This window comes from Buceros rhinoceros, unplaced genomic scaffold, assembly GCF_000710305.1.
Source record: "Buceros rhinoceros silvestris isolate BGI_N320 unplaced genomic scaffold, ASM71030v1 scaffold14895, whole genome shotgun sequence".
Classification (NCBI taxonomy): Eukaryota; Metazoa; Chordata; class Aves; order Bucerotiformes; family Bucerotidae; genus Buceros; species Buceros rhinoceros.
In genome coordinates, this window is record NW_010412384.1 from 1,175 (window position 1) to 15,781 (window position 14,607).

At 41.4% G+C, this 14,607-nt stretch overlaps 2 protein-coding genes across 2 annotated transcripts; both read right to left on the reverse strand.

Annotated features, from left to right (window-relative positions):
• Nucleotides 1-4,081: 4,081 nt before the first annotated feature.
• On the reverse strand, nt 4,082-11,367 carry LOC104493661 (gamma-crystallin B-like). Its single transcript, XM_010136386.1, is given in 3 exon segments — nt 4,082-4,225; nt 6,092-6,331; nt 11,326-11,367. Coding segments are annotated over 3 exon segments (426 nt in total).
• Nucleotides 11,368-12,156: 789 nt separating this feature from the next.
• On the reverse strand, nt 12,157-13,950 carry LOC104493662 (gamma-crystallin B-like). The gene is given in 4 exon segments (XM_010136387.1): nt 12,157-12,207; nt 12,209-12,249; nt 12,516-12,561; nt 13,759-13,950. Coding segments are annotated over 4 exon segments (330 nt in total).
• Between the last annotated feature and the right edge of the window lie 657 nt (nt 13,951-14,607).

Genomic DNA, 14,607 nt, shown 5'->3' on the forward strand with positions numbered 1-14,607 from the left:
TTCTTACAGCCTCTTCTATACTAAACAGCCTATTTCAAACTTCTCTTGCACCTTCTTCTTTTGAAGAGGTCAGGCCCAAACAAAGTAACGTACAAACCCCGAGCTTCTTTTGAGATACTGCTGTACTTTCTTGCATTACTGACTTTAGCAAGTGATAGCAGCTGCTCCTGCATACAGAAGTCCTTTAATAGGCTCTAGCACAACAACAACAAAAAACCCATCCTCTGATAGAAGTGGGAGGCTCTTCCCTTGTTAAGTGCTGCCGCCCATGTAATTAGGATGCTCAGAGGCTATAAAGTAGACATTTTCCACCCTGCTGGAGTTACAGTGACATAGTTATCCTAGTGGGTTTAGGCAGTTACTGCTGCTTGCATAGGCAGGTCTTACCTTATGTAGGTTCTCTGGAGGGGAGGTAAAGCATTTGATCTGGTGGCATACAGAGTGAGTGGTCTCCTGCTCTGACCTAGACGTTTTCCTAAGCCACATAGCTCAATATAAAGTTGTTAAGGTGGCTTTTGGATGTCTGTGTCACTGGCTGTAAGCCAAGCTTAGACTCCCCTTGTTGGCACAGACATTCAGTATTCACTGTGACTTCTCCCTCACAGGCAAATATAAGCAATAATGAGAGAGGTCAGCAGATAAAGGTAAGCTGCAGCTTTGTCCCCTCATATATAGTATAATTCTAGGTGAATTTATATTTTGGTGTACTTACCTTCGTAAAGACTCAGCTAAGGATGTGAAAGTCAAAGGATGGAGGACGATATAAAAAGAAGCATTGCCAGCTGTGTATGGGTACTTTAACATGTGTTTATGGATTAGTCTACCTGTGAAAGACTTTTCATCACCTTCTCTTCCATAATTATGCACCAATTGTTTCATAGACCTTAAACAGACAGGTAGGCAGTGTTAATTTTTATTTCATTGTCCCTTAGCTGCTCTCTTGCGGTAACTGTCTGTTTACAATAGTGGTTGTTTCTCATACCTGTGGTTTTGTACTTTATCTCTCTTCAGTAGCTGTATGTTCGTAACTCAGTCATCATACTGATCTTGTTAGTCAGCAAGTTCAGGTAACAGAATGGTTAGAGAGATGAGTGTGGATAGGGATAAGGCATGAATCTGAGGTTAAGGGAAGATTCAGGAAAGAAGTGGACTGCAGCTTTGAGGCCAGCGACCTCTGAAGTGTCAGGCAAAACCACGTACCTTACAATAATGCTTTTGTTATGATATAGTTATTTTCTGTAGAAGCAAATGGAAAAAGATCTGTGTTTGACTTTCAGGTATTCTCAAACCTGTTGTTTAGCTCTAAGACTTCTATTGAGATCATGTCCCAGGCCAGCAAAAATCATGCTAAGATAGGTCTATGACAAAGCTTTTATCTGAGGTTTTGTTTGGTGTCTTAGGGCTAATGCTTTGTTTAATAACAGTGACCTGAAATATGCTTAGAAATTAACCTGCCTCTCGACTCTTCCATCTTCCTTTACAAATAGACCCTTGCTCAGAAGCAAGGAATAATATTTACATTTTAACTAAGCAAGTGGCCTTGGCAGCTGTGCATAAAACTCCCACTAGCAAAATACCTTTTGCTGTATGAGAAGAAATAGGACTTTGTGGTGCTAGATTCTAGACATTCAAGCTAAGTTAACCTGAGATTGCATTTGGTGTGGCTGCTGCAAAGGACCAAGCTGGCCCTTGCAAGATTTCAAGGCCTCTGAGATGGTGTTTTGCTGAAGGTAGCACGGGATCAGCTTGGCTTGAGTTTCTCTGGCTATGACTGAGCAAAATGAGTGTGCGATTGTTCTATTAGGTAAGACACCGAACTTCATTACTGTTTAATCTTCCTTCTGTCACTGTATTCACATTGTTCCCCAGGTGGTTCAGAGATTGCTTGCAAAAATTTGGAAATGGGAAGGAATTTGTTGTCCCCTTGACAAGTAAGCTGGTTTTAGTTGCTTGCTTTCAAAGTGTTGGAAACTGGCCACAAGCTGAAGCTGGGAGATGATGGTCTGGCTAATAGCATTAAGTCCCTCTGGTCCCTGGTTGCTCCGCTTTCATATAATGCAGGGTTAAACCGTTCATCAGACTTAAATTCAGGAAGGAATTTACCCCTGGGTAGCCTGGAACTATGGTGGTTTTGACCTTCTCTATCCTTTCAGCTTGTTTCCACAGGGGGCCTTTAGTATAATGAATCCCCTGCTGTAAAAGGCCCAGGCAGTGAGGTAATCTCTTCTGTTCCTTTTCTGTAGCATAGGCTCCCTTACCAGAGGCCTAAGCTTGCAGCTGTGCTCAGAATGTTCTTGTGTAGGGTATATCCCAAAGACTCTTCCAGACTAAATTATATAGTATGTGTTTATATGTTTTGTTTGCCTAGGTTCTTACAAGCTCTGTCTAACAGCCATGGGTGGGTGTTCGGGATGAGAACTGCCCCACTCCTCTGCTGTCATTAGCTCAGCCATTCTAGAGCTAGCACATTTAGACTCATGATACAGCTCTCTTTATTTTGCAGATGCTCAAAGACACCAGTTGTTACTGCACAAGGCTGCATTGTAAAAGTGTTCTCCTTCCTCCACCAAAACTGACTTTTCAAGTAAGCCATCCCTACTGTCTGCCATCTCATTGCCAGTGATCAGCGAAGTTGATACTTTGCACTTCCAATCATTCTGCTTCAATTAAGAAGTTGTTTAATTAATGATTTTATTATGTCCACCGTATTCAGCACGTCTGGGTATGCAGCATGGCTCCTGAAAACAATCGTGTCAGGGGAAAAAACCATGTCAGCAGCCAAGGTTTAAGGATGTGTAGGTGTGGTAGTCTACGGCAATCAGTCTGAACTTAATTCCCTCTCGGATGACGGGGTAAGGTTGTCTCAAGAAGGCCTGCTATAGCAACTTTGGGCCTGACTCCACTTGGTTTGGGAAGGGTGCAATGAAGGGAGCTAAAGGAAGATGGGCTTAGGAGAGCTTCAACTGTTGCTAGAGGTGGGAGTATTGCAAAATGTTAGCACCGTGGCCTCCCAGAAGTGAGATGTTGGCTGCAGCACAGTGTCTGCTTCTGAATGGGATGTGAAACCAAGGCTGTGCCCTTGTGAATCCTCCAGGGATCTGCTAGCCTCACTCCTGACACAGAAAGGCCATAGAGACCTGAATGATGGCCAGTGTTGTAGAACTTGAAAGCAGAGTTTTAAAGATCCTGCAGTGTTGTGTAAACAGTGTGCTAAGTACGTGTGAGACTTTGGGGGCCCCACTTGCACACTGAACAGCTTGTAGATTCTCTAACATAATGAGTCTTTCTTCTGTTTTCTGACCCCAGACTCTAGGGAAAGTTGCTACTTCTGTGCTACAGAGGGTCAACATGAGCTCATGTTGAGAAACAGTGTGAGGTCCTGGCTAAACAGAAAAGCACAGTGTAGACCCTCAGCTGGGAACAGGAGTGATGCAGTCCTGTGCAGAACTCTGGACTTAACATCAAATGGCAGCAGGAACTATTGAGCACCAGGACTGTTTTTTTCATCATGAAGTGAATAAGCAGCTGAAACATTTGTTTTGGTATCTGTAGCATTATAAATAATGAGAGAAATAATTATTCTTATTAATAAAGGTGGTAAATACTGAAAATGCTTTGCTCTGTCTTAAGTAACTTACTGTCACAGCTGCAGGTTTGGTATGCATACATACCTCCATGATGGTACCATGGCTGTGAACTTGCCAAACTATTTGTAGGAGAACTACTTCTGAGAAGAACATTGCTTTTATGGGACCATTCAAGATGTAAGGTACAGCCTGTAATAAATTCAAGAATGGAGCTGGTTCCATGGACTCAGTTTCAGGTGGACTTTTTTAATTTATTTCTTTTTTTTTTTCCTTCTAAGGTCTGAAATAATACTTTTTTTCTGAGATGTTATTTTTCAAATTGATCTGAGACTGCAGATAAAAATTCAGCTTGGCAGTTTAGATGCAGATTTTCTCTGAGCTTGGGTGTTACCAGCTCACCTTTACTGACTTCAGGGAAATTACTCCTACCAGTAAAGCAAGCACAGGCTTTGAATCCCGCTGTAGTCCAGAAACTTCCTTGACTCTGCTGGGCTTTAAATCAAAGACAAAAAACATTGCAAGAAACAGGGGCTTAATCCAGTGTGAAAGTCATCCTGGAGAGGAGGGCAGTTATCCAAGAACTCCAACATCCTGCCTCTGAAGTAATTCCTCTCGCAGATCTGTAGCCAGCTGTGCTCCTGGGGCTGCAAAGGCAAGTCCACGTATACATAGAATGTCAAGTGGCAGTTCTAGGTGACTACAGCTTGCTAGATGCAATACCGATGCTAGCAACTCCGCAGTGAATAGCCACTAATATGTGTAGGAAAGTCAGTTTAATGGGAGTAACTTTGACTGGATCCTAGTTTAAAGCAGCAGTGCTGTGAGTCCTTTCTGTTCCTGTGAGAGTAGAACTGCAGTTGCTTTGAAAGAGTTGTAGTGGGGCAGGAAGCAGAAGTGGAGTCCAGTCAAAGATCACCACATTTCAACTGCACATGCAGGTAAGAAATAAGCTCAGTGATATACCTGGACTGCCACAGCAGTCATGTGCCTCCAGTGTTCCTAGATGCTGATATAATAACTGGATAAGGCTCTGGGTGTGACAGAGGGGAGTTTTTTCTGATCCTATTTTTGTTATACAGCCTTAGGTGGATAGATTTTTTTTTTCTTTTCATTTATGAAGATGATAGACTGTTTCAAGTATCTTGTATCTAGCACAGTGAAGATTTTATATAGAAAAATACTTGTTGCTCTTTCGTCAATGCTCAATACAGTTGTGTAGACATGAGTAGTGCTACTGTGCAAAGACCAACACCTTACTTAGTTTGAAGAAAAAACACACAGCCAACCCAACAACACCTTAGTATCTACATTTATGGAATCAAACTTTCTGGACGCTCTTGTTCTGAATCTGGAAAGCACACAGAAATGTGTACTAATTTTAGGATTTTTTTTCTACCCCAAAGTAATTCTCAGTTTGTCTCTTACCTCTCAGATACTTCCCACTAGTCTCCCAATCAACTTCCCTTCCTGCTAGTCTCCAAATCAACCCTCCTCATCTACGCCGCCTTTCCTTCTACAGCTCGAAAGGTCACAAGAGTGTCTGTGCTAGTTTTCAGAACTTGCACACAGAACTTGGCTTAGCGAAGCCCCAAACTCATGTCAGTGAAGAAAATAGCTGCATTATCTTATGCAGATGGAATGCATCTGGAAACTTACTGTGATGGCCTATGAAGCTTCTATTGGACAGAGAAACTGAATTGTACATAAATGTTACAACATGGATGAACTTAAGTTTTCATGAACGTGGAAGGGACACATTCTAGCATTGAGGCTATTCCTGGACCAAAGCTTCCTTAGCCTTATGTGTGAGTATTGAAATCTTTCATATCTCATCAACCTCTCCCCTTTTAGTAAAACTCTTCCAGAGAGGAAGTCTAGAAAGTCTAGTCGGAAGTCTAGAAAGTCTACTCAGAAGTCTAGGAGGGAAAAACACATAACTATTCTGGGCTGAAGTATTCAGGAGAAAAAAAATCTATCAGGAGGGAAATATGCCTTCATTTCCATGTCAAATACATGGTGGTTTCTCTACAAGGGGATATGTCAGGTTGCCTCTGTAGTAATGTAGTCCCCAACTTTGCCTACCTTGAAAGATGAACATTGACTGAGGCATGGGAGATGTGGTTTGGTTCTCAGCTCTGTGCTAAACTTTCTTGTGTAGATCATGTATAGTTGGAGTGGTTTTAGAAGATTGGTGAAGTGCTTTTATATATAAAAAATAATAGATAAACATACTAATAAAATAAAACCAAATATCATAAAATCCCCACCTCAACACCAAGCTCTAACCAACCGTTCATTTGGCTGAGAATCCCATTTGACTTATCTACCTTTTTGGGAGTCTAAACCCCACTAGGTAAACTCGATAAGTGTCCTTTCTTCTACCTTCCTTCTACATAGAGATCTCTGGTGAAGTTGTTACTTGTGCCAGAGTTGTCAAAATGTGCTGTAGTGCTCTTATTCTAATAAAGGCAGTAACATACATGGAGACAATATGGAAAACTTACTGCTGTGGTGATACAAGACCTAATGGAGTCACTGAAGACCATATAGTGCTGGTAGTTTGGATATTCTCCCTTCTTCAGGAAGTAATGATGGCCTGTACAGTTGGGATGTTCATAGATCATCCAGCAGCCAGTTTCCATGTTGATAGAATTGCAGTGGCTGAGATGGGTTTGCAGATCTGGCTAGTCTGTGGTGGCTTCACAGGAGCAGCCTTTGAAGTCATTGTCCTCAGAGAAAGGGATCTGCAATAAAATACAAGTAACCCCAGTCGCACTTGAAAGTATTTGAAAGCTGGCTTTGTTTTGCCTAGATTGTACAAAACAATCCAAAGACTGCAGAGGTCCATGGGGATACTGCTACCAGGCCCAAAGACTAGCAAAACCCTTATGTCCGTTCCCTATAGGATGCACAGACAGTTAATGTAACTGGTGTCTTCGTTTCTCTAGTGCCACGAATGACAGGTGGATGTCCTTTGGGACTCTGGGAAGTGAGGGGCAAATTTAATCATGATTTCATGCTGGAAATAGCCTGTCAGCAGCTTTATGACAGTTTTGGGAGCGTTTGGAAAAAGTGAAACGCAAATTGCTCTTTGACTGAAAGCTCCATGGACTGAAAGCTCCATGGACAGCTTCTGGGTATCACACAATCACTCAGCTTTCTGCCCATCTCCTGCACCCAGTTACGGGCTCCTAGAAATCTTCTGCAATGTAGAGTACAAACAAAGGAAGGAATAATGCTCCCACATCTGAATTGTGCTGAAGTTGTTATATCTCTTAATGATACAGGAACAAAATAAGACTGTTGTGTCTAACCCACATTAATGGTTGAGCATTCTAGGTCCTGCTGGGCAGCTAAAGCCTAGCAGCAGTAAAATCAAGTTAGAGATATTTAAATTCAGTAGCATTGTTTGGTGATATTTTTTACATTTATTTGGTCTAGAGTACTTCAACCTTATTTTCCTGTACATTTTAGAAGTTTAAGAATACATAAACTTTAGGTCTCTTTCAGCAGCTGACAAACTGAAAGCAGGCAGACAAAAAAATAAAACCGAAATATTTTTATGTGTAAATGCTTTAGTATTTGACAGCTTCCAAGTACACTACAAGCTTTCTGTAGGAAAATTATCAAAGGATTAGATAATAACAAGTGTAAGTTTCCCCTCCGCTATTTTGTTGGTAGACCAACAGAATATGCTTGCAGACCAACAAGCTATGTTTGCAAGTGTACTGGCCTTTAAGAAGCGATGCATGGGCTAGGTTGTTTGTTCCATTCACCCAGCTGTTTTTACCTTTGCTGTTTTTGCCAGGGTTTAGCTGTAAGACCTCAGCATGTAGGGTGGAGTCAGCAGTCCTTTATAGAGAATGCACAGTGCTGCATCCACAGGAATAGGAGAAATTTTTTTGCTCAGTAAAGAGAATTAGGTTTTTTCCCCTCTCCCTCTCCACTGTCATTCTCTAAACAAAATAGCAGGAGTGTGTAGGGTACCAACTTTACTGTTACTATGAGTAAGAAGAGGATCAGAGTAAAGGGTAAGTCAAGCAATATTTCTGTTATTTTGCTGATGGAACGTGCAAGTGAAAGTGCTGGAAATGCTGCAGCAGAATTGTTTCTCGTCACTTTATTTTTAATCTGTCTTTGTTCCCCGGTTATATGAGACTAAGATTTTTTAATGCTTGTGGATTCCCAGTGATGATACTGTTAAACACTTTTCACAGTGTATTAATAAAACCTGTCCTGTTTTTTAAAGAGCCTTCAGACCAGGTATTGCTGCCTGTTTCCTTTAACAGTAAGCATATGTGTATGAGAGAGAAAATGATGTAATAAAAAATATGTAGTAATGGACGTTTACATTCATCCAGGCTTCTCTGCTGAAATTCTGTATTAACATAATTCAGAGTTCATAGATAAAAAGAATAGAAGTTGAAGGATGGAAAACTCATACTTAAGGCAGAGAAGAGCCTTTTTAAATTTGCACAGATAAATGTTTCACTTGAGAGATGTGCAGATTTTTGGAGCTCGTGTATGAGTCACTGAGGAAAAGTGCCACAGCACAGGGATTTCTTCAGCTGAAGCAACTTTAATTGCAGTTGAACAAGAACATTGTGGTAAGTTTTCAGTCTGGATTACTCCCAAAGATGGTAAGGACTCTGTTTAGTCTTGGCCCTTGTTTGATATGGTGTAGTGCAAGTCTCAACCAATCGATATGTCTTTAGAAGTCTGGACAATAGGCAGCCTCAAAGTCAGAGCTGTTTTGAATTTCTCGGAATAGCAGGCTGGAGCTATTTAGGTAACGTTCATCACTGGGTTCTAGCAGGATCTTTTTTCTCGGTTTATGTCTCATTTGAGTAACGGGGAGTAACCTGACTAAAAGTTGTGTGCTACCAATGCTGGATCAGGCCTTTTAAGTATTTTCCATTCAGTCTAAGGCTTAAGTATAAACCAATGTTAAAACATCAGGGAAATATTATCTATTTAAAATTAAAAAAAAAAATCCAAGACTGTTTTTCAAAGGAAAAAGATGAACAGCACAGTTTTGAGCTATTCTTCTGGAGTTTTAAATATTTCTCTGTAACTTCTTTGTTTGTTTGTTTTCCCAGGGACTATTCTTTTCTCACCTACTTGCTTTCCTTTTCTCTCCTTCCACACTCACCTTTGAATTAACTTTCACAAACTCCTATCATGTGCAGCACCACATTTTCATATTTCCTCCTCATACTGCATGGAGCAATAGTGAATCCTTTTATCTCAATGGCTTCTTGTTAAATGAAAATGCTCCATATGTCTTGCACTACGAGTCTTCGTGGTGATTTTGTGAAGCTACAGACCTTCAGGGGTGAATCTTTAACTGGCCTGTTTTTACACAGTGCTAGTTATGCTTCTAATGGGTGTCATAAATGGTATAATTCCTGTCAGCCTCTCTCATGAAGGTGTTTCCTCAGTCAGGAAATTGTAGCCTTTAGCACCTAAAGCGTACTGAGAGAAGTGTGTGAATACCTCCGTGCTTTCTTGTATCAAAAGTATCTTGTTTGTGATGGTTAATGCTAAGCAAATTGATTTCATTTACAGGAACAACATCTACATGCAGACCTGTGCTTGCATTTCTCAAAGATCTTTGACAGGCTCGGAAGTGTTACACTTTTTTTTTTGTTGTTCTTTCTGTGATAATGCTTGCTCTGTGGAGCCGGCATGTCTTTTGGGTCACTTTATGGTCTTTCATAGTTTAATACAGTGGGCACTGGGCTTGGTGATGAAGTTTGGAACTTGAGACACCAGAGTAGAGGCAGTGATACGTGAATTTCCTTATTGCAGCTACCAATGTAGAGCAGCCGTCATGGGTCAGACTGGAGGTCCAGCTAGTCAGGTAACTTGGCAGCAATCGTGACCATGAATAGGCACTGAGGGAAGGGTAGATATGAAGTGAATATATATGACACTTCATTCAAACTTCAAAACATCGAGTAATTTTTAGCTCAAGAGGTTTCATAAGCAGGAGGTTACTTTTCTTTGGTTAATAACTCTCAGTGGATTTGTATTCCAAGTAGTCATCCGGCTTCTCCTTGAATCCTGTAAACTTTCCCCTCACAGGACCCTGTGTCACAGATGGACTGTGCGCTGTAGGAAGGGGTGCAGGTTGATCTTAAACTCTGGAGCCGAAATATCTTGTTAGCCAAGTGGTATCCATGATCTCAGGGGCCTGGTTATTTACTTCTATTCCAACTGCCCTCAACTAGTATGCTGTTATGACAGCTGCTTTTACATGGAGGTTGACTGCTTCTGCACCCTAGAAAACCTCAAGTGTAGGGATAATCTGAAAATAGCAGTGAGTGTGTAGAGAAACATACCCCGCATGCCAGCATGTACTGCCTTCTTACTAACTGCCTTCTTACCAACTTACAGGTACCTAAAGGCTTGTTAGCAAAAATTTGGATGCCCTCTGTGAGTTCCCAGTGCTCCTCTCCTCTACACCCTTGTTCTTAATGTCTGCGGGAGATTCTCTGAGCATTTGCAAACAAAAGCAAGTGAAGTCTTTCAGTGCTCCTCGAAAACTAGGATTTGCCACCATTCCTGTCTCAGGTGGACAAATTTGGAGCGGTTTAGCCACCCCCGGACTCTAGGATGCAGCAGAGTCAGGAATCCAGCCATTCTAACTATCGCTCTGATCACCCAATAGTACATTTCTGTTCGTTCTTGCCTTTGACCAAAGGAGTCCCAGCATGTAATTGACACATCACTTTGTAGCCATATTTCTCAGTTGCACTAATTGAACTAGATACTTTGTTGGAGTACGTATGCATATATTAATTGCTGCCTGGGGAGCTGGTCTGTTTTTTCTTTGTTCTTACTGAGGACAAATGAAATATTTTGGTTCCCTGTTCTAAGCAGGCAAATAGATACTGTGCTTGAACTGCCGTGTTATTTTTGCAAACCTGGGTTAGCATGCTAACACACGTGTTACTTACACTGTGCAGTTCCTATAAATGCACAATATGAGGCATTTGTGAACAAGAGGAAAGATGCTTTTTCACACCTGCCTTGAGAGATGAATTGTTCATGCTCCATTTCTCTCTGTACATCCTTCTGTACACCAGACAGCATTTGCAGCAGCTGAACAGCCTACTTTGTGCAGTAAAGGACAGGCAAGAGGGCAGAGATAGTGTCCCAAGTACAAAAGAAAGGACAAGAGGGGCAAAGAATAGTTCTGTTTTCCTCTCCAGCGTTGTCAGGGAAAGGCTGGTGAGGATCACTAACAGGCTATTACTGGTGAGTCATGTGAGCATGAAATAATGACTAAAAGAGGTCTCTGACATTAGCAGGTGGAGATGTGAGTTTTAAGCAGTCTACCCCACTGCTGTAGAAGTTGCTTGTTTTATTCAAGGACTCTATTACCAGAACATTTACCAGGAAAAACAAAATCAAAGCCTGCCATTTAAAGCCCAGATAAAATGAATTAAAATTAAACATATACTAGATAAGTTTGCAGTGTCTTAGTAGTTCTGTGTTCTCTCTACTGCTTTCTCTTTCCAAAAGTCTCCACTCCTTGCTGGAGTAGTATATTTGCCTAACTACACCTGGGAAAATAATATCTAGACTCCACTACCTAAATGGGAAGTGGTATGTTAAGATGTGAGATCCCTTAACTGTGTTTTGTTATATTTTATTATGGTTCTCATTCACTATTGCACAGTGCCTGCTGGCAGAGGATTCAGTAATGATTAGTAGGCATGTACATAATTACCTGAATGATAATTAAGGCTGCAGTAGACTTTTTCCAGCACATCAAGATTCCTTTGAATGCAGAATAGCCTTGCAATTGAGGGATTTGGTTCAATCTCCTGCTGCACCAGATCAGTGTAGCTCTGACACCAGCTAAACATCTAGTTTATGAATTACAGGTTTACTAAAACATGCAGTGTAAAGGTGGTGTGATTTAAGGATCTGGGAAAATTCTTTCTAGAGGAATAAGCTGGAGTAAGACTGGAAAGCTTTGCTGGACCAGCAGTAGGATGGGTTAGCTTGTCTGCACGAAAAATTTGATGCCAAATACAGTGTTCTGAGTTCCTCTGCATCCTTCTGCCCTTTTCGTCCTCAGTGCTTCACTGGATACAACTGTTCCACAGTATGTTCTAATTTAAATAACTGTTAAAGGTCCAAATGCATATTGTTAATCCCATAGAGCTGGAATTTATTCCCAGATAAAAACTTGTAAAGCTGGGGAAAACAGATAAAAGAATCAGATCTTCCTGTACACTTACCAGGATTAGCAATACACAGCTGGACCTTTAACAGTTATTTACATTACCATGCACTGTGGAACAGCTGGATAATTACGAATGTTTTTTTAAGTATTCCCCCTCTCCCCCTAAACTGTGAGAGAAATCGGATTTTCTTCTGGACTGCACAACTTTAATCTGTTTGTAGTACAGAAAGAAGATTAATTTGAACAAGGATTTAGAATGCATTCACTATTTGATTAGCGCGGGAACAATAACTCAGTGCCAGTCAGCCAGCCTCTCCAGAGACAACTTTGGCGTTTACTGCACCCCAGTCAAGGAATCTATTCTCTGGGTCAGCCCCTGAAGCTAGGCATTTCATACAAGATCCAAGAGCCATCTAAAACCACTGAGGGAGGAGATATCAGGGAGCTGGATGTAGCCTGGTCCTGATAGGCAATCATCAATGAACAACATTTGACCTTGGAGCTCCTCTTACAGGGCTGAATCTTGTGGAAAACAGAATTTTGCAGTGGCAAACACAGCAAAAATGTAGGAAAGATAGAAATGTAACTGATTCTGACATTACAGAACAAGATGGACATTCAGAAAAAGGCAACTTCCCCAGCTGCTACGTCCATTTCTGAGAAATTGTGAGATGGAATTGCAAAGACGTTTATTTTTTTGAAGTTAGTACAGGAAGTTTGATGTGTACCTACGTGGAGGAGCTCAGGTGTGCCAGTAAATGGGTATGAGGACATCTGGTAGGAAGAGAATGGAGGATGTTTTATGATTTGAAAAAAATGGTATTTATAAGGACTTTATATTGTGACTATAGAAGAAAATGTATTTGTGTGACTTTAAGATGATCTGTGGTGCTTACTTGTGACCAGACATGAATAATATGGCCTTTCCAGAACTATGCCACTAAAAGACGTTTGCCATGTTACTCCATATGCTCCCATTATACAGTGATTCACCTGCAGTTGCCATGTGTCAAACTGCTGAGCTGTGTGAAGCGTGGGCATGTGGAGTGTCCTGCTGCTATGGCTTATATTGTAGAGTATATCCTACTAGCCAGAGAAGCAAGTAACTTCAGCAAGTATTAAATCTTTGCCCGATTTTACCAACACAGCTTTTACCCATTGCAAATCTGATTTACCATGTTCTTGTGTCATTGAATCATAAAATAGTATGGTCATGAGCAAGTTGCATACATCAGCCCACAGCAGGACTTTGTATCAGCTGGCCTTGCTAGTCCTTCTCTGGACAATGTGAAAACAATCTCTACCTAGAAATAGTCACTCAGCTTTCTTTTAGCATCTCCAAGTTGAGAGCAAGCCCTGGAAATAGTACTGATATTAGACAGATTGTTTCCTTCATCTCCAGTAAAACTTTGCATTGCCTTATTGAACTTTGCCTCTCTCTCAAGTTACTTGCAGAGATGGTATAACTATATTCCTGAAGGATAAACTCTACCAAATTTCTTAAACTATGATACACTACTGTCAAGGGTTAGGGCTGGTCCGGCCACTAGATGAATGATTGATGCTCTCTATTACACCTCTCCTTCCCAAAGAGGGCAAAGGGAAAAGGAGTGAGGGAGACAGACTTATGGATTGGAAAAGAAAACTAAAACTCCTTTAATGAGAATAATAATAAAATGACATATATACAAATATATACAAAACCAATACCAAACCAGACCCCCCGATGGCAACCATGTCACCATCACCACTGATGCTGTGGGCAGATGCTGGGGAAGGTCCAGGCTGGGCTCAGCAGCAGATGGGAACCGGATGCAGGAGCTGGATTCTGGAATGCATGGATTGGGATAGAAGGCAGAAGGGACAGAGTCCTCCTCAGACATTGGCCATTGAAGAAAAGGGCGAGAGAGAGAGAGAACAGAATTAGTTCTGTTATAACTCAAACCAGGTCAACTGTCAAGCAGAACTCACTTGTAGGATGACATGGCAAGACCTGATGAAGTTGCAGAGGAAGAAACACTTCTGGAAGTCAGGATAGTCTCTCCTTTTTAAAAAGTATTGGTGTCCTGAGTAATTGGGACTCGTGTAAGACATCCAGCTGCCTTTTTCAACCCAGGTAGAATTGCATTGTTTCACATGGGGCTGCAGGTCAAGGTGGCTCATAGCAGTGGCCCCAAGAAGCTCTTGCCTTCGTAAAAGTATTGTCTGCACTATAAACATTTGCAAAGACTTATATTATAGTCCATCCTGGTGCCTGTGTTAGAGCAGGGTACTGGCATACTGGGTCTTCTTACCTTACCCATTTTTAGCAGTGTGCTGGAGTAAAAGCTGAGCGCAGTGAGCAAACACTGTGGTTGCTTTTGTATGTCGTAGTCCTAACGTTGTATCTGCAAATTGTAACACAGAAGGGTCCATTCTAAGCTGCAGGGAGATCTCGTGTTTTGTCTTTATTGTAGTTACAGCATTTATTGCATTTACCATGTGGCACTCTTATTTTTCTGAGTTTTGGGCTGCATTTGCTGATGCTATGTGTAAATAAGTGAATTATTGTGTAACTGCAGAGTAGACTATACTTTCAGCTGGTATCAGCTATTCCATGTGGTGCACCCGACCCAGTGAACGGTGGGGTGTATCAGAATGGTTCTTTGGAAAACCTCCTTTGCCTGAAAGCTGTCAGACTCAGCAGAGCTGAGCAGTTTCTGGTGTAGGTTTGTTCCTCTACCTCCCCACTCTGTGTTGATTACCTCTTGCTTAAGTTTGTCCCATGGTAGTCTTTCCTTTTGTGAGAGCAGGTGAACTTTGCTTGAGTTTCAATACTTT